The following is a 22,271-nucleotide window of genomic DNA, read 5'->3' on the forward strand; positions in this document are numbered from 1 at the left end:
TTTCTACACACAAACTGTCCTAATTGAATGTTTCTTCTTGTTCATCGTTTCTACACACAAACTGTCCTAATAGAATGTTTCTTCTTGTGCATCGTTTGTACACATGGACTGTCTGAATTGAATGTTTCTTTTTAAGCATCCGTTTTACACATGAACTGTCCTAATGGAATGTTTCTTTTTGAGCATCCTTTCTACACACAAACTGTCCTAATAGAATGTTTCTTCTTGTTCATCGTTTCTACACACAAACTGTCCTAATAGAATGTTTCTTCTTGTGCATCATTTCTACACATGAACTGTCCTAATGAAATGTTTCTTCTTGTTCTTGTAGATTCATGAGCATCCTTTCTACACACAAACTGTCCTAATAGAATGTTTCTTCTTGTGCATCGTTTCTACATATGAACTGTCCTAATGAAATGTTTCTTCTTGTTCTTGTAGATTCATGATGGTGCTCATCTGTCTCATCTTCAGTGTCTTATCCACCATTGACCAATACACCAATTTTGCCAACGAAACATTGTTTTATATGGTTTGTAAATAAATAAGTTATTTTATGTTTTGTAAAGGAATAAATGCACATTATCATATGGGCAAGTGTACTTTATTAAATTTATGGAATGTTTGTGATTAATTTTATTCCTGAAGTAACAGCAAATTTATGAAATATTTGTGATTAATTTTATTCTTGAAGTAAGAGCAAATTTATGAAATGTTTGTGATAAATTTTATTCTTAAAGTAACAGCAAATTTATGAAATATTTGTGATTAATTTTATTCTTGAAGTAACAGCAAATTTATGAAATATTTGTGATTAATTTTATTCTTGATGTAACAGCAAATTTATTAAATATTTGTGATTAATTTTATTCTTGAAGTAACAGCAAATTTATGAAATATTTGTGATTAATTTTATTCCTGAAGTACCCGGTAACAGCAAATTTATGACAGGTTTGTGATAAATTTTATTCTTGAAGTAACAGCAAATTTATGAAATGTTTGTGATTAATTTTATTCCTGAAATAACAGCAACTGTAATTATACATTTTGTAAATTAGTTTTATAAATTTGTACAACATAGTATGATAATTTATTTCTTATCAGAACATGAGCATATGTAAAAATATAGAAAATAATTAACCTAAAAGTCTTCAGACACTCCTAAACACAATAGGTTATTAATTTCGCCAATTACTAGTATCTACTTCCTGTTGTTTGCTGTAATATCACAGAGTTGCATAGGAATTGTTTATAACATAATTATGTGTATACAATATTAATTAGGGAAAAGTAACATTATGTTTCCATTTTTAACTGTATAATTTATATGAAGTCACTTAATAATTTGTTATATGTATGTGACTACTACTACTAGTATTTACATTTGCAGCAATGTCATGTGTTTATACTGTTTCCATTTTTAACTGTATAATTGATATGAAGTCATTTGTTATATGTATGTGACTGATAGTATTTACATCTGCAGTTGTAAATGTCATGTGTTTATTGTACAGTGGACTTGTACATCTTGTACAGATCCCCGACTGAGTTCTTTCTAAATTTCAGGAAATTGTTTTAGTTGTGTTCTTCGGCCTTGAGTACGTTATCCGCTTGTGGGCTGCGGGATGTCGGAGCAAATACATGGGTCTCCGTGGACGGTTCCGATTTGCAAGGAAACCAATTTCCATCATAGGTGAGTGGTCATTTCCTCACACTGGCATTTGTGGAAGAATATTCTTTATCACTATAACAGTTTTCATCGGTTTACCAAAAATTAAAAATGTATGAAGTTAAAGTTGACTTTTATAGGTTAATGAATTTTAGGTTTTTTTATACATCTATTCATGTAAAAAAAATCTGCGTAGTATTCTGGATATACATGTATTTGATTCATTTTTGTTAACTTGAATTTATAAAAACTAAATCTAATTACTGTTTAAATCAGCATATTTTACCATTTCTACATGTACATCAACATTGTAATATATGTACTTGTAAATACACTGAGGCAAACTGTCAAGTTAATACTGGTACAGTGAAACCCAACCTAAGGACCACCCCGGTTCTAAGACCACCCTGCTATAAAGACCAAATATTTTAAAGACTGGAATATTTCCTTATTATTTTACAGTAAAAATACAGATTACGACCAGTAAAGTCAGACCCAATGGTTGTTTTCAGAACATTTTGACTCCACAAATGCGACCACAGCATTTATACCTGTCATGTGACACATGTGACAAGCAATGAATAACGTGTAGTTCTGGAAAGAAAACGTATTACTTTCGTACTAGCAAACAGTTGGTCTACAAATTAGCACGTCATGATTAATTTTTGGAATATGCAGTGCAGTCTTTTTATTATATAACATGCACACAATAATGTTGAACGTAGTAGTTACACAGAGTAATATGTTTTTAGGAAAGTCTATGCCATACCAATTTGATATTTTATTTTTTTCACAAAAACTGTCAACTGCAGATCTACAAGGATTAGCCACAGTTCGTTATGTCAACCAGAAGTCACATGTTTGTATTACCTTGGGGCAGCTAGTAGACACCCTGAAACATTGGGAGTGTGTTACTTGTTCATACATCCTAATGATCTCAGTCGAAAAGAGTAGCCCATGAAGTGGCAACAGTGGGTTTCCTCTCTCAATATCTGTGTGGTCCTTAACCATATGTCTGACGCCATATAACCGTAAATAAAATGTGTTGAGTGCATCATTAAAGAAAACATTTCCTTCCTTCCTTCCTAATAATCTCTATTGTGTAGTAATTAAGAAAAATAACAGGCCCAAACTCACAAATAACTAAAGTATAGTAGGCTTGACACTTGATAATTCCTGTTCTGCAGTTCGATGTAAATGACAATACACCGTCATCAACCATTGATTTTTATCAGTTTAGTGTTGATGACAGCCAGAAAGGATGGTGGGACATAAAATACACAGTCACAATTTACTAAACAACCATCATTCTGAATATTGGTAATTTGGTATTCGGACCACCCCACCGGCCTCGGTGGCATCGTGGTTAGGCCACCGGTCAACAGGCTGGTAGGTACTGGGTTCGGATCCCAGTCGAGGCATAGGATTTTTTATCCAGATACCGACTCCAAACCCTGAGTGAGTGCTCCGCAAGGCTCAATCAGTAGGTGTAAACCACTTGCACCGACCAGTGATCCATAACTGGTTCAACAAAGGCCATGGTTTGTGCTATCCTGCCTGTGGGAAGTGCAAATAAAAGATCCCTTGCTGCTAATCGGAAGAGTAGCCCATGAAGTGGAGACAGCGGGTTTCCTCTTAAAATCTGTGTGGTCCTTAACCATATGTCTGACGCCATATAACCGTAAATAAAATGTGTTGAGTGCATCGTTAAATAAAACATTTCTTTCTTTCTTTCGGACCACCCCACTATTAAGACCAATTTTAATAAGTCCTGCCGATGGTTGCGATAGTGGAGTATCACTGTGTATGCAATATTAGATTTCCAGTACGTGTTGTTTCTGTGACAATCCTAGCTAAATGCCAATGTCATACTGTATAATATACTTATAATTTACACATTTAATGGTTCTTATAACTTAGTTATATAATTACATAGTGGTGCAACAATTCAAATGACATAATTAATGGTACATGTATAATTTTCAGGTTATACATATCTGTATATCCATCTGTCTTTGATATGAGTATAGTGTTGTCGTTCTGTAGTTAAACACACAGAACCTTTATCAATACCCTTGTTTGTGTTTTGTTTTGGGTACATTGGAATGTTTCTGTTGATTGTAATTTGTCAGTTTTTCTGAAAATGAAAATATTCCCATATTAATTAAATGTATTCTTTGCCAGTATAATTTCATGAATTATGGAAATAGCAATTATAAATCCTAAACAATACTTTATGCACCAAATTTCATAATGAATGAAGGTGATTCATTATAAATAACCATACATGTATGTGACAATGGAAATTGTTTTGTTTATTGTTGTCAACATGATGACATTGAGCTTGACATCATTCCATCCGTGACTAAGTCAACAATATAGTCTAATAATATATATATACATGTATTAATATCATGACTTGCATGTTTTTTTAGCAGTTAAAAGTGTGCCAGATTTCGAACAATAAAAACTTTGATTTCAAAAGACGTATGTGCCATGAGCCCGATCTTTTTAAACAAATAATAATATACTGTAAATCAGGAAATTGTTAGTGAGCATAAATTTTAGTGAATTAGCAAGGCCATATAATATGCTAATATTTCATGAAACTAAATTTTATAGAGAAGGAATCAGGTTTCCTCTCTCATTATCTGTGTGGTCCTTAACCATATGTCTGATGCCATATAACCGTAAATAAAATGTGTTGAGTGTCATTAAATAAAACAAATCCTTGACTTAGCACTATTTGTGCTTCTGATAGAGTGTTTTGAAATGAGAAAGGCAGAGAAGCCAAAGCATTATATCTGTGCATTAGCCACATGGGTCAGTGGATCAATACAGCAATCTCTTGGTGGACGGATTTTCTAAATTCAGTTTCCTCAAACAAATTTAATATGGCTACTCGTATGCACTAACCAATAATGGGTTATAAATATTTTCTGAAACATGTATTGAAGTGCTGTTCATCTGACATGATACAGTCACAGAAAGTTATCATATGCTATGACGTTGATAGCTTAATCCTTGGGACTAGAATATCACTGTTTTCTACATGTTCACATACATGCAAGTCCTGACAAAATATTCTTTTTAATCTGACAAAAACTAGAAATTTGGTTTAGCAATTAAAATAAAAGAGTGATGACTAAATTGGCTGTTACATTAATTTGGCATCTTGTTTATTTTTTTTCTTGTAGCTTTGTGACACTATTTACTATATCTTTGTCATGCTATTCATATTTTATATCTTTGCAACACTGTTATACATTTTATCTTCATTATACTATTTATATTTTATACATTGGCAACACAAAAAACCCAGCTTTAATGTACTGAATTTAAGTACTGTATTTTTCAAATAGCTAAATAGACTAATTTTTTAAAGAATATAAAAATTAACTTTTTAATAAATCACCATCTCCCTCCCAAATAAAGTTTTAATTTAATACGTCAACTTGTTAATAGCAGCATGCAGGGCATATGAGGTCCATGAGACATTTTACAATTTTATTTAAAAGAAAAACAATTATAGGGCATATGCACATGAGTGCTATCATTTTAAACATATTTATGTACTTAAATTATGAATTATGATGACTATTACTGGTAGTAACAATAACCAATAATGATATCCATACTTTGGATTAAGTTAGTTGTTTGGTACTCTGTAAGTATTTTAACAACTAAGAACCCAGTGACATGGTTCTTAATGAAGAGTATTAGTTATGATTGACTAACATGTATTTACCTCCAAAACAAAACTATAAGATATAAAGAAAGAAGAAAGAAGTGTTTTATTTAACGACACACTCAACACATTTTATTTATGGTTATATGGCGCCAGACATATGGTTAAGGACCACACAGATTTTGAGAGGAAACCCGCTGTTGCCACTTCATGGGCTACTCTTCCGATTAGCAGCAAGGGATCTTTTATTTGCGCTTCCCACAGGCAGGATAGCACAAACCATGGCCTTTGTTGAACCAGTTATAGATCACTGGTCGGTGCAAGTGGTTTACACCTACCCATTGAGCCTTGCGGAGCACTCACTCAGGGTTTGGAGTCGGTATCTGGATTAAAAATCCCATGCCTCGACTGGGATCCGAACCCAGTACCTACCAGCCTGTAGACCGATGGCCTGCCACGACGCCACATTGTCTTTATTAAACCACAAACAACAGGATAAATAGTTTATTTATACATACACCACTATTATGTATACTGGCATTGTTTAAATGATACTGAATGATCACTGAGCCATATAGAAAGAAAGAAAGAAAGAAGTGTTTTATTTAACAACGCACTCAACACATTTTATTTACGGTTATATGGCGTCAGACATATGGTTAAGGACCACATAGATTTTGAGAGGAAACCCGCTGTTGCCACTGCATGGGCTACTCTTCCAATTAGCAGCAAGGGATATTTTATTTGCGCTTCCCACAGGCAGGATAGCACAAACCATGGCCTTTGTTGAACCAGTTATGGATCACTGGTCGGTGCAAGTGGTTTACACCTACCCATTGAGTCTTGCGGAGCACTCGCTCAGGGTTTGGAGTCGGTATCTGGATTAAAAATCCCATGCCTCGACTGGTATCCAAACCCAGTACCTACCAGCCTGTAGACCGATGGCCTAACCACGACGCCACCGAGGCCGGTCTGAGCCGTATAGTGTCAAAGTGGTCTCTTTTTTATCAACTGGAGGCAGGATATAACCCAATGGTAAAGCACTAGCTTGATATGCGGTTGGTTTAGGATCAACCCCCATCAGTGGGCCTATTGGGCTGTTTCTCGTTTCAGCCAGTGCACTGCAACTGGTATATCAAAGGCTGTGGTATGTGCTATCCTGTCTGTGGTATAGTGCATATTAAAGATACCTTGCTACTAATGAAAAAAGGTAGCGGATTTCCTTACTATGACTAAATGTCAAAATTGCCAAATGTTTGGCATCCAATAGCCGATGATTAATAAATCAATAGTGGTGTTGTTAAACAAAACAAACAAAAAATTATCGACTGCTTCTGTAAATGAATGAACAGGTGAGCTTTGTTGTAAAATAATAAAACATATTATTTACTATGTTGCGTTTGTACTTGACGTTGTTGTTCTGTAACAAACTACCACTGATTCAACAGTGTGCTGGGGTTTTGCTTTTTACTTTGTGATATTTACAAATACTGAATCATGGAAAATGGTTATGATTATACAAATATATCTGACCGTTTGAAAATTATATTGTACCTGGTAATTAAAACAAATTGTATCATTGACCAAAAATGGATCTGAAATGAAATTATCATAAGATATATATGATGTTCATTACCATACATCACCACCTGTAAGTCAAAGTTCTGTCATCAACTGATTTCACACGTAACAAATAGGAGATAGTTTTGTGTTTCAATAAATTATTCTATTAGCTGAACACATTGTACTGAAATAGTGATCATTATTTATTTTACCTTGTGTTTTTTTCCCAGATTTTCTAGTTGTAGTAGCATCTATAGTGGTGTTATCTGTCGGGTCTAATGGACAAGTGTTTGCAACCTCAGCAATAAGGTGAGATTATCTAAATTACTTCAGTACAATTCCTAGGTCAGGTTTCTACTGAACCCACAGACACACACTTTTTATGACAGACGTTTTCTGTCAGAAAAACACATTTCCACCAAACCAGAAAACCAACACTACATTTACTCTGTGTAGATGCAAAATTGTAAAGATGCCACTTCCAAAAACTAAAATATCCTTTTGTGGTGATGGTATAAACCCCACTTTGTAAAGACACTGTCTAATATACTAAAAGGCAAAAGTTATTGTGACACACAAAAAACAAAGATAATTGATGATAAGTTTTTACTGCTGTGTATGAAATGTTATAACATGGAAAGAGAAATGTCCGAAGGTATGGAAACGAGCAATAGTCCATGAAAAGGGCACATCTGCCATATGCAAATGAGCCATGTTACTAGAGGGTCTCCAGAGCGAAGTTCACACAGTCAGTAGCGAGTGTGTCCACCTTGATCATTGATACAGGCCTGGCACCGTCGTCTCATTGAGGCCACTAAATGCTGGAGAAAGCGATGTTACGGGCTGTGAGGGTTGCTGGCTGGAACCTGTTTTGCAGATGCATGGTTTGGATTCATGTGTCTTGGCGAAGGGTTGTCACAGGTGGTCGGCCGCTACAGAGACAGTCCCTGACCTGGTTGTTTTGTTGATATCATTGCGATAAGCACCATATGGTGTTTCTGTAGACGTTGAATTGATGTGCGATGTCACGCTGCAAGGTCCCAGATTCAAGCATTCCTATGACTCACCATCTGTCATTTTCACTGAGGCATGGCATCACGAAATTGTATCAAATAGTTTACTAATGTGTTTTTCTGACTTCTGGACTTCTGAAGGCTGCATAGAGTGGCAGTGATTTGCAACTGAATGTCTGGCCTTTTATGGTGAACACTGGACAGCATTTCTCCAGAATATTCCATGTTTCTTGCATAACGCATGCAATCGCTGTAACAACTGCTTGGTTGCATTTCTTTGAGCTGTTTCATGCACATTTTCTCTGGTTTACATCCATAAATCCATTCACAAATTTATTACTCCAAACAATCCATGTCACAGTAACTTTTGCTTTTTAGTATATTAACTGTTGTGTGTGTGAGGTTTTTTTTTTTTTGACTTGGTAAATTTTAACAACAGTCATTGGATGCATGATTGGTCCGCATCATCACATATTGAGTGTAGAAAAAACCCCACTTCAAAATTACAAAGAATATATCCATAATCTAGATTCAACTACTGTGAGATATATAGACAATAACGAGTTACGAGGAATTACGGATTATCTGTCCTGAGTGACTGGCAACATTAATTTCACGAGGGACAGATAATCCGTAATTCCGAGTATTGAGTGGGTTATTGTATTTATTACCCATAGTGTAAATAGTTTAGAAACTTCTTTAAACTTCTTACATGACACAAACTATATAATATACAAGATGTGAAAGTCTGAGGAAAGTGATGACATCACAAAAGAAAAGCAATGACGTCAAAAGCTTTAGGTACACAAATCAAATGTAAACAAGAGAGGTCACATTCGTAATGAACTGATGTTTCTAGTGGGAAGTGAAGGAACTACAAAGAATTAGTTTAGAACATGTTTAATTGTTAACAAGAACAAATTGCTTAAACGATTTCAACAGTGTTCAGTTTGACAGTCGAAAAACTAACGTAATGACATCAGCGGGAAAAGATAACTCCCTAGAGAAAGATAGGAAATATATTCACCCGTATCTCACTGCCCATATGGGTAATAAATATAATTTTTCTATACACTAACACTGAATTCCTTACAGTAATATAACACATACATAAGCTTTTTACAGAGATATAACAATTTATTCAGTGATATAACACATATACACTTTTTACAACAATGTAACACACAGATATGTATACAATCAGAAAGAGGTGTATTTTTATTACAGCCAATCATTAAATAACAAAGCTAAGTGGACATATGATTATGTTATGACATGTGAGGGAAATCATATGAAAATATGAACCCCATTATGCTGTTCCTCGTAGGTAATAAATAATAGCATGGCATCATATTGCAAAAGATAACGAGCTGAGCATTTGAAGGATGCAAATATATTAGGAGGCACTGCATGGGCCTTCCCCATAACATGTTGTTTTTAAATGTAGATACTCAGGGGTGTATCACTAACCAATAATAGCTAACTCCTAGATAATTCACGTATGTGAACAGGACAGCATGCATGAATTTTATTTGCATATATAAGCACAACAATCAAGTTAAGATGAAAGAAACTAATAAAATGTGTAGAAGTGTGGTTTTCTTTCAGAGGAGTGAGATTTTTGCAGATTCTCCGCATGCTTCATGTCGACAGACAGGGTGGGACATGGAGGCTGCTTGGCTCCGTTGTGTACATTCACAGACAGGTGAGTGCTTTGATCCTCTCAGTTGTAAATACTCACAGACAGGTGAGTGCTTTGATCCTCTCAGTTGTAAATACTCACAGACAGGTGAGTGCTTTGATCCTCTCAGTTGTAAAACTCACAGACAGGAGAGTGTTTTGATCCTCTCAGTTGTAAATACTCACAGACAGGTGAGTTCTTTGATTCTCTCAGTTGTAGCTACACAGACAGGTGAATGTTTTGATCCTCTCAGTTGTAGCTACACACAGACAGGTGAGTGCTTTGATTCTCTCAGTTGTATCTACACACACATACAGGTGAGTTCTTTGATTCTCTCAGTTGTATCTACACACACAGACAGGCGAGTTCTTTGATTATCTCAGTTGTATCTACACACACACACATACAGGTGAGTCCTTTGATTCTCTCAGTTGTATATACACACACATACAGGTGAGTGCTTTGATCCTCTCAGTTGTAGCTACACACACAGACAGGTGAGTTCTTTGATTCTTTCAGTTGCATGTACACACACAGAAAGGTGGGTTCTTATACACAGACAGGTGAGATCATGTACCCATAATGGTGAGGTCTTGTACACAAACAGTTGAGTTTTTGAACACTAACTAATGAGTTCGTATATACAGAATTCTTGTACATAAACAGGTCAGTTCTTGTACACAGACAGATGAGTTCTTGTACACAGACAGACCAGTTCTTGTACACAGACAGGTCATTTCTTGTACACAGACAGGTGAGTTCTTGTACACAGATGAATGAGTTCTTGTACACAGAGGGATGAGTTCTTGTACACAGATGAATGAGTTCTTGTACACAGATGAATGAGTTCTTGTACACAGAGGGATGAGTTCTTGTACACAGAGGGATGAGTTCTTGTACACAGATGAATGAGTTCTTGTACACAGATGAATGAGTTCTTGTACACAGAGGGATGAGTTCTTGTACACAGAGGGATGAGTTCTTGTACACAGATGAATGAGTTCTTGTACACAGATGAATGAGTTCTTGTACACAGATGAATGAGTTCTTGTACACAGACAGGTCATTTCTTGTACACAGACAGGTGAGTTCTTGTACACAGATGGATGAGTTCTTGTACACAGACAGGTGAGTTCTTGAGCACATACACGTGAGTTCTTGTACACAGATGGATGAGTTCCTGTAGACAGACAGGTGAGTTCTTGAACACATACAGGTGAGTTCTTGTACACAGATGGATGAGTTCTTGAACACATACAGGTGAGTTCTTGTACACAGAGGGATGAGTTCTTGTACACAGACAGGTGAGTTCTTGTATACAGACAGGTCAGTTATTTGATTTCTATTAGCATTCAACTTAACTCAAGCTTGCATGGCCATAAAAGACATGTAAGCTTTGTTATGAAACATTTTCTCATCAGCTAGTAACAAGTATTGAAAATAAGAGAGTAACTGCAAGCTTTGCCTGGCCAGTTTCAAGATGAAGAAATTAAAATATAATCCATGAAGAAAAATCACCACAGAATAGAGCAATAAAATTGGCATCTGAATCTGAAGGCCCAGCCAGTGCACCACGACTGGTCTATCAAAGGTTGTGGTATATGCTATCCTGTCTGTGGGATAGTGCATATAAAAGATCCCTTGCTACTAATGAAAAAAGGTAGGTTTTCACTCCAAGACTATATGTCAAAATTACCAAATATTTGACATCCAATAGCTGATGATGAATAAATCAATATGCTCTAGTGTTGTCATTAAACAAAACAAACAAACTTCTGAATCTGAAGGAGAATTAAAAAAAGGCATTTATGAAAAAACACATTATGAGTGTGAGCAGTTCAGAACTAAGAGAGAGGTGAAATAATCAACTTCAAAGAACCATAACACAAGAGTTTGGAGAAATCATTGTCACAGTTTAAAGATTTGACGATTCCATCATAAAGGAATAGTTGAACATTCAAAGATTTGACGATTCCATCATAAAGGAATAGTTGAACATTCAAAGATTTGACAATTCCATCATAAAGGAATAGTTGAACATTCAAAGGCATCTAAAAACAACACTGGACACTAGCATGAATAAAGATTGTTATAACAGTTGTATTTTTGTGATTTTATATTTTGTTTAATGACACCACTAGAGCACATTGATTTATTAATCATCAGCTATTGGATGTCAAACATTGTCATTTTGACACAGTCATTGAGAGGAGACCCACTACATTTTTCCATTAGTAGCAATGGATCTTTTATATGCATCATTCCGCAGACAGGATAGCACATACCACAGCCTTTGATATACCAGTTGTGGTGCATTGGCTGGAACGAGAAATAACACTATGGGCCCACTGACGGGGATCAATCCCAGACCACTGGGTTATGTCCCTCCCCATTAATTTTATGTAAAACCCATAACTAGACCAAGCTGGCTTGATTTACTAACATGCTACTGTGTGGTTTTATATTTCATGAATTAAACATTATTGTTTGTTTATAATTTATTTGTTTTGGTTTGCTTTTATGTGGTTGTCACCTACATGTATATACACATAGACTCGGGACTCCAGCTGTTCCTAAACAGACCTGGCCATATAAGGGTTGCTGTCATTCGAGCTGCACATCACTCCCATGAGACCTAGTTCCCCTTAGCATGTCAATCAAAAAACAAAAGCATAGTACAACAAAAGGATTAAATATCAAGGCTCAGTATGATATATGGCTCCCCATTATCTAAGTTAAGTTAACAATTACAGACATGGTGGAGCAGGGGGGGGGGGCTGTGGGGCTCTATCCCCCAATAATTCTATATTAATAATATTATTGGTAGTAAATCATAAGGCAGAGATGAATTTTACTTGTAGAATGCAGGAAATTGCATTTCAGGACATATAGTTTTCAAAATGTTACAGGGGAGCATACCCCTGAAGCCCCTAGAAACTTTGCTTTGCACCCTCGATCTCAGTCTTGCTTCTGCCATGCCTGAATTAAGCCCTCCTGTCATTTTGTTCCATTGTAAGGTCTGCATGACTTAAAAGTCTTCGAGGACAAAATTTAAAAAGATGGACTTGAAAGAAGAACAAATAAAGGGATAAAAAAATTCAAAAGTAAACTTATCTTGAGCATTAATGTACCCTGTGATGCCAAAATCTAGCAAGTGGAGTTTTAGTCACAATTAGATTAGATACATTTTCAAAATTACTAGGTTATTCCTCTACTTTTAAAGATACACATTTAATCAATGAATGTTTATAATTATAATGATATTATAATATGAATAAGACATGTTACAAGGATTAATAGAATGGTATCTTGTTTCATGATCACTTGGAATGTCTTAAACATGACTTACCATCACAGAGTAGAATTGCATCATGTATGTAGCAAGGGGCGAGAGTTTCCTCTGTCGGTCGAATGCTCACTTAAGGTGCTTGTATCACAGGATCCATTCAATTGATTGAGGGTTTTTTTTCGTTTCAACCAGTGCACCATAACTGGTGAAAGGCCATGGTATGTGCTTTCCTGTCTGTGGGAAAGTGCATATAAAAGATCCTTTGCTGCATTAGGTAGCTGGTTTCCTCTGATGACTACGAGTCATAACTATGAATAGCTGATGATTAATAAATCAATGTGCTCTAGTGGTGTTGTTAAACAAAAAACCCAACCCAAAACCCCAAAACAAAACAAAACATGTATGTAGCAGGTATTGTACACTAAAAGACATCAATGTTTCCCTTTCATCATCCATCTGATCATAAAATAACATTAATTTTGTACCATTATTTTAAAGATTTGATAGCACTTGTTTAACACAATGATATTTTATTATAAATTATCTTTCTTTTGAGCAGTATAATATGTTTGATGTTATTTTGTTTCAGGAATTAATTACGACTCTGTATATAGGCTTTTTGGGTCTCATCTTCTCTTCCTACTTTGTTTACCTGGCGGAGAAGGATGTGGACGAGGACGGGGCCACAGATTTCACAAGCTATGCAGATGCCCTCTGGTGGGGTGTAGTAAGTAACATGGTTTATGGGAATATTTATAGGAAAATAATAATTTTAAAAGAAAGTTAATATTTTTTCTTAAATAGAGGATATTTTTAGTTAGTCAATTTTAATGGGGTAGGATTTACACCATGTGTGTTTGTTTGTATGTACCGGGTATATGTGTGTATGATGTGTATGTATGACGTGTGGGTATGACATGTGTGTGGGTATGTGTGTGTGGGTATGACGTGTGGGTATGACGTATGTGAGGGTATTATATGTGGGTATTATATGTGGGTTTGACGTGTATGTACTAGATATGTGTGTATGATGTGTGTGTGTGTGTGTGTGTGAGAGTATATTACATGTGTGTGTATGATGTGTGTGGGTGTGATATGTTTGTGGATATGATATGTGTGGGTATGTGTGTGTGTGTGGGGGGTATGACGTGTGAGTATGATGTGTGTGTATGACGTGTATGTGTATGACCTGTGTGGGTGTGATATCTTTGTTGGTATGACATGTGTGTGTATGACGTGTGTGGGTGTGATATCTTTGTTGGTATGACATGTGTATGTGTATGACGTGTGTGTGTGATGTGTAGGTATGACGTATGTATGTATGATGTGTGTGTGGATGTGTAGGTATGACGTGTGTATGAAGTGTGTGTGGGTATTATGTGTGGATGTGTGTGTGGTATGGTGTGTGTGGTATGATGTGTGTGTATGATGTGTGTGTATGATGTGTGTGTATGATGTGTGTGTGTGATGTGTAGGTATGACGTATGTATGTATGATGTGTGTGTGGATGTGTAGGTATGACGTGTGTATGAAGTGTGTGTGGGTATTATGTGTGGATGTGTGTGTGGTATGGTGTGTGTGGTATGATGTGTGTGTTGTATGTGTCTGTGTGGGTATAATGTGTGTGTGAGTATGATATATGTGTGGGTTTGATGTATGTGGGTATGTGTGTGTATGGTGTGTATGTATATGACTTGTGTGTGAGTATGACATGTGTGGGTATGATGTGTGTTTGTATGATGTGTGTGAGTATGATGTGTGTGTATGATATATGTGTGGGTATGATGTGTGTGTGTATGACGTGTCTGTGGGTATGATGTGTGTGTATGATGTGTGTGGGTATGACATGTGTTTACACAAGTATGATGTGTGTGTGAGTATGATATATGTGTGGGTATGACGTGTGTGGCTGTATGATATGTGTGCATTTGACATGTGTGTGTATGATGTGTGCATATCACGTGTGTATGTATGAAGTGTGTGTGGGTATGTGTATGTTCATTTATGGTAAGGGATAGTTGTATCTTGTACAGTATTTAGTGGACTAAATAACACTTCTAGGTTAATTCAGTTGAATGAAGAAAAACATAATCTCTATTGGACTGTTGTATCTGTATTGGACTGTTGTATTTTTTCTCCTACAGATAACTGTAACAACTATTGGTTATGGTGATACAGTACCAAGAACATGGATGGGACGAATTGTTGCTTCCTGTTTTTCTGTGTTCGCAATATCATTTTTTGCCTTACCTGCAGTAAGTTAGTGCTTTGTTCTTTTTAAAATTTAAAACCTAAATAAATGTACATGTAGTAATAATTTTTGGCTGAATATTCTAGTTTAATGAATGGGAACAACAAATGTGTTCAGTACTTAATACAAATGAATGATTCAAAATACAAATAAATTAAGTAGTAAATTAAATATGAAATTTGCATTAACAGGTATTAAATTTAATTTAAATGATTTCTGAAGTATGTGATGAATTTGAATATGTTGTACAATGTTAAAAATTTAATCAATTTTAAAAATTATTTCAGAAATAAAATTTATTAGTTCTAGAGAAAGTTATCAAATTCATATCATTTGCAGTACTGTATGTGCCACAGTTAATTGTTTATGAATATATGGTTAGAGAATATTCTGTCAAACAAGATTTATATATTAAAAAGTGAAGCCTCCAGCTTCATAAGGTGAAATATCAAGTATATTTCATTTATTATATAACCGTTGTTAATTTAACTTACTCACAAACAAGCAAATGCAAGTCCGTTGACATCATTGTTGGGTGTTCATGAATGTCACTGAGTGTGCAGCATATGAATTACTCATTAGGCTGTTACTTGCTATGTTAAGAATTATATAACCAATAACAAGTGTTTACTTATTCCATGAGATAACAAAAGGCACATACATTTTAAGCTATAACGTTTCTTCTAAATACACATATAACTATTAACTGACAGGAAATTTCAGTACCAATTACAGCATGTAATAATTCAGAGTTATTTTTCTCTTCTCATTTTCCAGTCAAAAACCACAGTATTTTAGTGTGTAAAATCTGATGTGTTTCATGGTAGAGTTAACCAAAATTGAGAAATACTTCAAACAAGACTGGTACAGAGTATTGCATGCATTTATTTACAGGGTATCCTTGGTTCTGGATTTGCCTTAAAGGTTCAGCAAAAGCAAAGACAAAAACATTTCAACAGACAAATACCTACAGCAGCTTCCTTGATACAAGTATGTGAATATTGACTGTATATTACATTGTCATAATAATTACTGATGATGTAGTCAATATAGTCAATAAGCCAACACCTTTAAGGCTGGAAGGTTTTGAGATGTTTTCTAAATTAAGCTGCAACTACTAACAACTAGGTTGTCAGAAGCAGGAGAGAGTGGTAAGGCTGAACATTCGAGTGTGAAGTATGAGTATACCCATGATCAGGGCCCATGCTAAACTTTCGAGACTAGATTGAAATCTTTAATGACATCACACACATGCAGTTTGTAGACATTGCCATATGATACAAGTCTCAAGATACTATTATTTGTTTTGTTTAATAACACCACTAGAGCACATTGATTTGTTAATCATCGGCTATTGGATGTCAAACATTTTGTAATTTTGACATATAGTCTTAGAGAGGAAACCCACTACATTTTTCCATTAGTAGCAAGAGATCTTTTATAGACAGGATAACACACACAATGGCCTTTGATGTACCAGTCGTGGAGCACTGGTTGAAACGAGAAATAGCCCAATGGGCCCACCGACGGGGATCGATCCCAAACCAACCGCACATGAAGCGAGCACTTTACCACTGGGCTACGTCCTGCCCTCAAATCACTATTAAAGAATTGAGTGTAAAGTTTAAATAGTTGATGTTTCCGAGTGACACCTCAACTGGTTTTAACACTATAGTGACAGACCTCGTCATTAAAGGGGACCTATCACTCTGGCTCCCAATCGCACCCAAGACTAGAGCAATGAGAGTCACTTTTAGCTCTCCTTAGCATGTGACTTCCAAAGAATTAAATATCAAAAGAAAGAAATGTTTTATTTAATGACGCACTCAACACATTTTATTTACGGTTATATGGCGTCAGACATATGGTTACGGACAACACAGATTTTGAGAGGAAACCCGCTGTCGCCACATAGGCTACTCTTTTACAACAGGCAGCAAGGGATCTTTTATTTGCACTTCCCACAGGCAGGATAGCACAAACCATGGCCTTTGTTGAACCAGTTATATGGATCTCTGGTCGGTGCAAGTGGTTTACACCTACCCATTGAGCCTTGCGGAGCACTCACTCAGGGTTTGGAGTTGGTATCTGGATTAAAAAACCCACGCCTCGACTGGGATCCGAACCCACTACCTACCAGCCTGTAGACCGATGGCTAACCACGACGCCACCGAGGCCGCTAAATTAAATATCAATGCTGAATATAGTAATATCTTAAATAGCTCCCTATATTCTAAGTTATTAATTATATTATGGCCATCGGTAAAAAAAATTCCTTGGTGTTTCATAAAAGGTACAAGTACCCGAATATTCCACTTTTTGGGAAAACTTGAAGTAGCCAAATCCCCATTTCCAGCAGTACTGATGACTAAATAATTTTTTCAAAATCAAAATCCTTGGATATTAATGATAGACTGAGACTCAGTAGCTAGTTTATTTTTCTCAAGCTGATTTCATATGCATTCAAATATATTGTATAAGTTATGGTGATTAATTCATGCAGTATTTTCAACCAGTGCATCACAACTGAACAAAGGCCGTGGTATGTGCTTTTCTGTTAGTGGAAAAGTGCATATAAAAGATCCCTTGCTGCATTGGGAAAAGGTGTAGTGGGTTTTCTCTCTAAGTCTACATGTCAAAATTACCAAATGTTTGACATCCAATATCTGATAATTAATAAATTGGTGTGCTTTAATGGTGTTGTTAAACAAAACCAACCAACCAAATAGCTGTATTTTAAAATGTGCTGAGGTGTTGTTAATTAAATATTCATTTCAATATTCAAAGTAACCTGCAGGTGTTAATCATTCATTTTGCGCTATGCAAGACTGTACATCAGTTTAAGTCTTCTATATTATTACCATGTAGATAGTTCAGACATATGTTAAGTAAAACCTGTTGAGAGGTCACCTTATGTGACTCTTAGATTACTCTCTACTTAACAAGGGATGGGACGTAGCCCAGCGGTCAAACGCTCGTTTGATGTCCAGTTGGTCTAGGATCGATCCCCGTTGGTGGGCCCATTGGGCTATTTCTTGTTCTAGCCAGTGCACCATGACTGGTATATCAAAGGCTGTGGTATGTGTTATCCTGTCTGTGTGATGGTGCATATAAAAGATCCCTTGCTACTAATGGAAAAATGTAGTGGGTTTCCTCTCTAAGACTATATGTAAAAAAACCTACCAAATGTTTGACATCCAATAGCCGATGATTAATAATTCAATGTACTCTACTGCTGTCGTTAAACAAAACAAACTTCATAATCATTACCATGATGCAAGACTCTACATCAGATTAAGTCCTGTATATTACAAATAGTTGAGACATGTTACGTAAAACCTGTTTTGAGGTCACCATATGTGACTGGGATTACTCTCTACTCAACAGGCTGGATTCAAGCTCTCTTCCAATGTCTCTTTCTTTTGTTGATGAGCTACTCTGTTAATTACTTTCAGTGTATGTGGAGGTGCCATGCAGCAGACTCATCTTTCAATTCTGTAGCCACATGGAAGATCCACATGTCTGACAAGGGATACCACGACCGTGCAAAGATCCCCAACAGCAATTCTAATTCATCAGCTTCAGCCTTTACCCGGATGGCACGCAGAGCCAGTCTTCTCAAGAAAAGAAGGATTATTAGATCTCGCAACAGCATGCTGGAGAGACAGGAAAGTTTATCATCATTGTCTGGATACATTGATGCTGTCAAACCAGGTATGAACTTTGATTTAACTGGAGAAGAAAACTCCAGTGTTTTGTGTGTTACAAATATATACTCAGAAGGATGACATTATGAAGAAAATATTAACAAAATTGAAATAAATATTGACTTTTTTATAATACCACCAGAACATTGTGAATCAAAGTCATATGTTGTCATCCCAAGAATATTGTTAATAAAATAAGACTTGGCTTTTATATGACACTCAAAATCCTTTATCAAAAGTTTGTTTTTAACAAATTTGGCCAACAAGGATTTTATGCATCAGATTTATGAAGTTTCAAAAAATATTATTTTAAAATATTTTTAATTGCACAAAACAAATGCATAGTTGCCATATAGCATTAGATGAAGTGTCAGTGAGTATGTGTGTGTCAAAGAAATTAGCAAAATAATAATAATAAAAATTGTTTAAAAATCACAGAAATGTTAAACAACTCCTGGGTTTTGTTGACCAATTGTTCCTGTTCCCTCTGAACAGGAATAGGCTAAATGTAACATGGAATATGTTAATAAAATGTTTCTACATGTATATTTTACAGTATCCCCAAAACATTATTAGCCAATAGCTAATTAGGATAGGTAAATACTGTCATGTTATACTGTTCAAACTGATGTTTTAGAAGCAACATATGATGTAATTCTTTGTATCACTTTGATGTTAAATGCATATAAAAAGGTTGCTCCCTTCATAGGTATAATGTGAACACTGAATTTTCATACAAACTGACATAGATTCTCCTAAACTGAGCCTTATGCAAGCCATTACAGTCATTTATCCTGCAACTACCATTTCTGTTGACAGAATATGATGACGAATAAAGCAGTCATATCCTGTTACTAGCAAGCTATGACTTTTCATGTCACTCATGCTACATTACAAAATCACTCATTTGACCTATAGTTCATCGTACAATGTGGCTGAAATAACAGATATAATAGCTTTTTCCATTAATTTGTATGGTTTGCAGGATAAAGATAATAAATAGTTAATGACGTCGGATATTTGCTTTATCCTGTTCAGGCTGAATGAGAAATGCCACTAAGCAGAGCCTTGCAGAATTTCCCATTCTTACCTTCACAGGATAAAGCAGATATCCATCACTAACTAGTTATTCTCTATTTATTTCCATGTCACTTTAGAATTATGCTAAGTAATATCTACTGTGGTCATGCATTACCATGTGTTTAATTCTTGGCCTCCTCCAGGTACACCAACAATGTCTGTAGGTTCCATTGGCAAGGAATCCTACGATTTACCAGAGATGTCACAAGACGATGGTGATTTTTTTGATCCAGATTATATTTATAAACCAGAGCAGTGAGTCCATGATTTTTAGAAATAATAGGCCAAATTTACGAAGCCTGTTTTTCCTAAAACACAGATGTTTAAAGCATAGTAAATGTATGTAGTTACATGTGTGTGTCATAAACAGGCTTTGTAAATTTGGCTCAATGCGTGTTTATTGCAAACTAAGAATTTATTGTAGTATATTTGTTTAAGTCGGTAATCTACTTTCTTGAATTATATCTTCTTCATTTGTGTTCAATCATTTTATGCTTGTTACCTCCTCAATCACTTTATTGTGTTTACAGACCTTACCGTGAAAACAATTAAAGGAAATGATTACTCGTTTTCCTAACTTTGATTATGGTGAGCCATTTAAGATGTATTACCATATTGATATTATATAAATTCACATGCTAAATGGAACTAGGAATTATACTCCTTGAACTAGTCTCAGAGGAGTGATAGTTCGTCTTCAGTGGCATAGGAATGTGCCAAAAAGTGTGTGTGGGAGGGGGGGGGGGGCACACACACACATATATATAAATATATGTTAAAAAAAGTAGGGGAACCTGAAATATTAATGTTAATATCATTTATTAGACTGAATATACATTTTGACTGCAGACATCCTAGTAAAGAATGTTCAGGTTTGTTTATCAACACACCGAAACACATTCCATAGTTTGCACATGCATCACTCAGTTGCCCCATGCACATGCATGGGGTGTCATTCTCGGTTTTGACAATTTCCAGGAAGGTCCATTAATCACTGTGGAACATTATTTCTGTCAATCTTTTTCATTCTGTTGATCATACTGTTATTATTGTTTTGTTTTTAGTCATTTTTATTGTTTGAATTTGTGATTTACTGATTAAAAAATGTCAACTTTCAAATTTCACTTCTAACCCCAATCGTCCTTCAAGATCTTTGGTGGTCATAAAACCTACTGTAATACTGAACTACCAGTTGTAATGTTTGCCCAATTAATTCACTATTATCATTTAACCATTCCCCACAGCTAATATATCATACAATTTTGGTAATTGTAAATTCTTATTAGAGTTCCCCTACTTTTTTGAAGAGTATATATAAACCTGCACTGCTACTACTGGATCAAAAAAGTGATGGGGGGGGGGGGGGGCACGTGTCCCCCTTGCTCCCCCTGCTTCCTATGCCAGTGTGCTTAAATGGTGAGGTCTGTTATTATATCAGTAATCTGGATATCATGATTCAGTTTACAGAGTAAGTTTACTGTCTTCTAGAAGTCAATGCCAGGTCACCATAATTTGGTGTTGTTTAAAGGGTGGGGTGAGGATTTCAATCCAAACTTTCTGTTACATCCCTTCTACATCTAGGTGCAGGCAAATTTGTACAATGTTATTACATCAATAAACCAGATTCATAGTCATTATTTTTCTTTGTGATTTGTGATCAACACATATTAGTGGGTTTATTGTACACGCATGTATTCAGTTTCAATCCATGGGTAACAACTCATACACATGCCTTTTAGTATTCCTTTTTAGAAAGCTGTGTTACCCGTGTATATCATATTCACCTTTCTGCAATTAAATTAGGATTAGTGTCACCTAAAAAAAAAGGTACACAATAAGTATGAAGATTGTGAATTGTTTATTAATGCCAAATAGCTCACATAGCATCTTGCTAAGCTTTGTGTCATTTCGCATGAAACTGAATATCAACACAAAGTCATGTTGCTAATTCCTGAACAGATTTATTTGATGAATTCTTGAAAATACTGATTGTCACTTCATTTTAATACAACAATGACAAATATTACAAGATCGGTCATGTATACAGGTTGAAAAACCAATCACGTTTTGCTCTCACCAATTTAATCTAGATCCTAGTCAAATGCATGTATCATGATATGCATGAACAACCATGACAGATAGTTTGGAAAATAAATGTAGCAGTGTACAAATATTTGTAGTAAATAATTACCAAAAAAAGAAAGAAAAAAAAAGTAACAAAACCCGCACAACAACCCCCCCCTCCCCACCCAAAACAAAAAATGTTCCTTTAGTTTTTTAATACCCATATTTATAGCACATGTGTTATATAATACTGACCTCTCTCTCTC

At 35.5% G+C, this 22,271-nt stretch overlaps 1 protein-coding gene across 1 annotated transcript in view; it reads left to right on the top strand.

The window, feature by feature from the left end:
• LOC121372060 (potassium voltage-gated channel subfamily KQT member 1-like) overlaps positions 1-22,271 on the top strand; it is a 50,679-nt gene that overhangs the window by 22,597 nt on the left and 5,811 nt on the right. The window contains exons 2-10 of the mRNA XM_041498314.1: positions 442-532; positions 1,567-1,693; positions 7,151-7,229; positions 9,542-9,638; positions 13,493-13,630; positions 15,048-15,158; positions 16,049-16,144; positions 18,610-18,868; positions 20,085-20,196. Coding sequence (XP_041354248.1) covers positions 442-532; positions 1,567-1,693; positions 7,151-7,229; positions 9,542-9,638; positions 13,493-13,630; positions 15,048-15,158; positions 16,049-16,144; positions 18,610-18,868; positions 20,085-20,196 — 1,110 coding nt within the window. The remainder of the gene's footprint in view (positions 1-441; positions 533-1,566; positions 1,694-7,150; positions 7,230-9,541; positions 9,639-13,492; positions 13,631-15,047; positions 15,159-16,048; positions 16,145-18,609; positions 18,869-20,084; positions 20,197-22,271) is intronic.

Source organism: Gigantopelta aegis, chromosome 4 (assembly GCF_016097555.1).
Source record: "Gigantopelta aegis isolate Gae_Host chromosome 4, Gae_host_genome, whole genome shotgun sequence".
Lineage (NCBI taxonomy): Eukaryota > Metazoa > Mollusca > Gastropoda > Neomphalida > Peltospiridae > Gigantopelta > Gigantopelta aegis.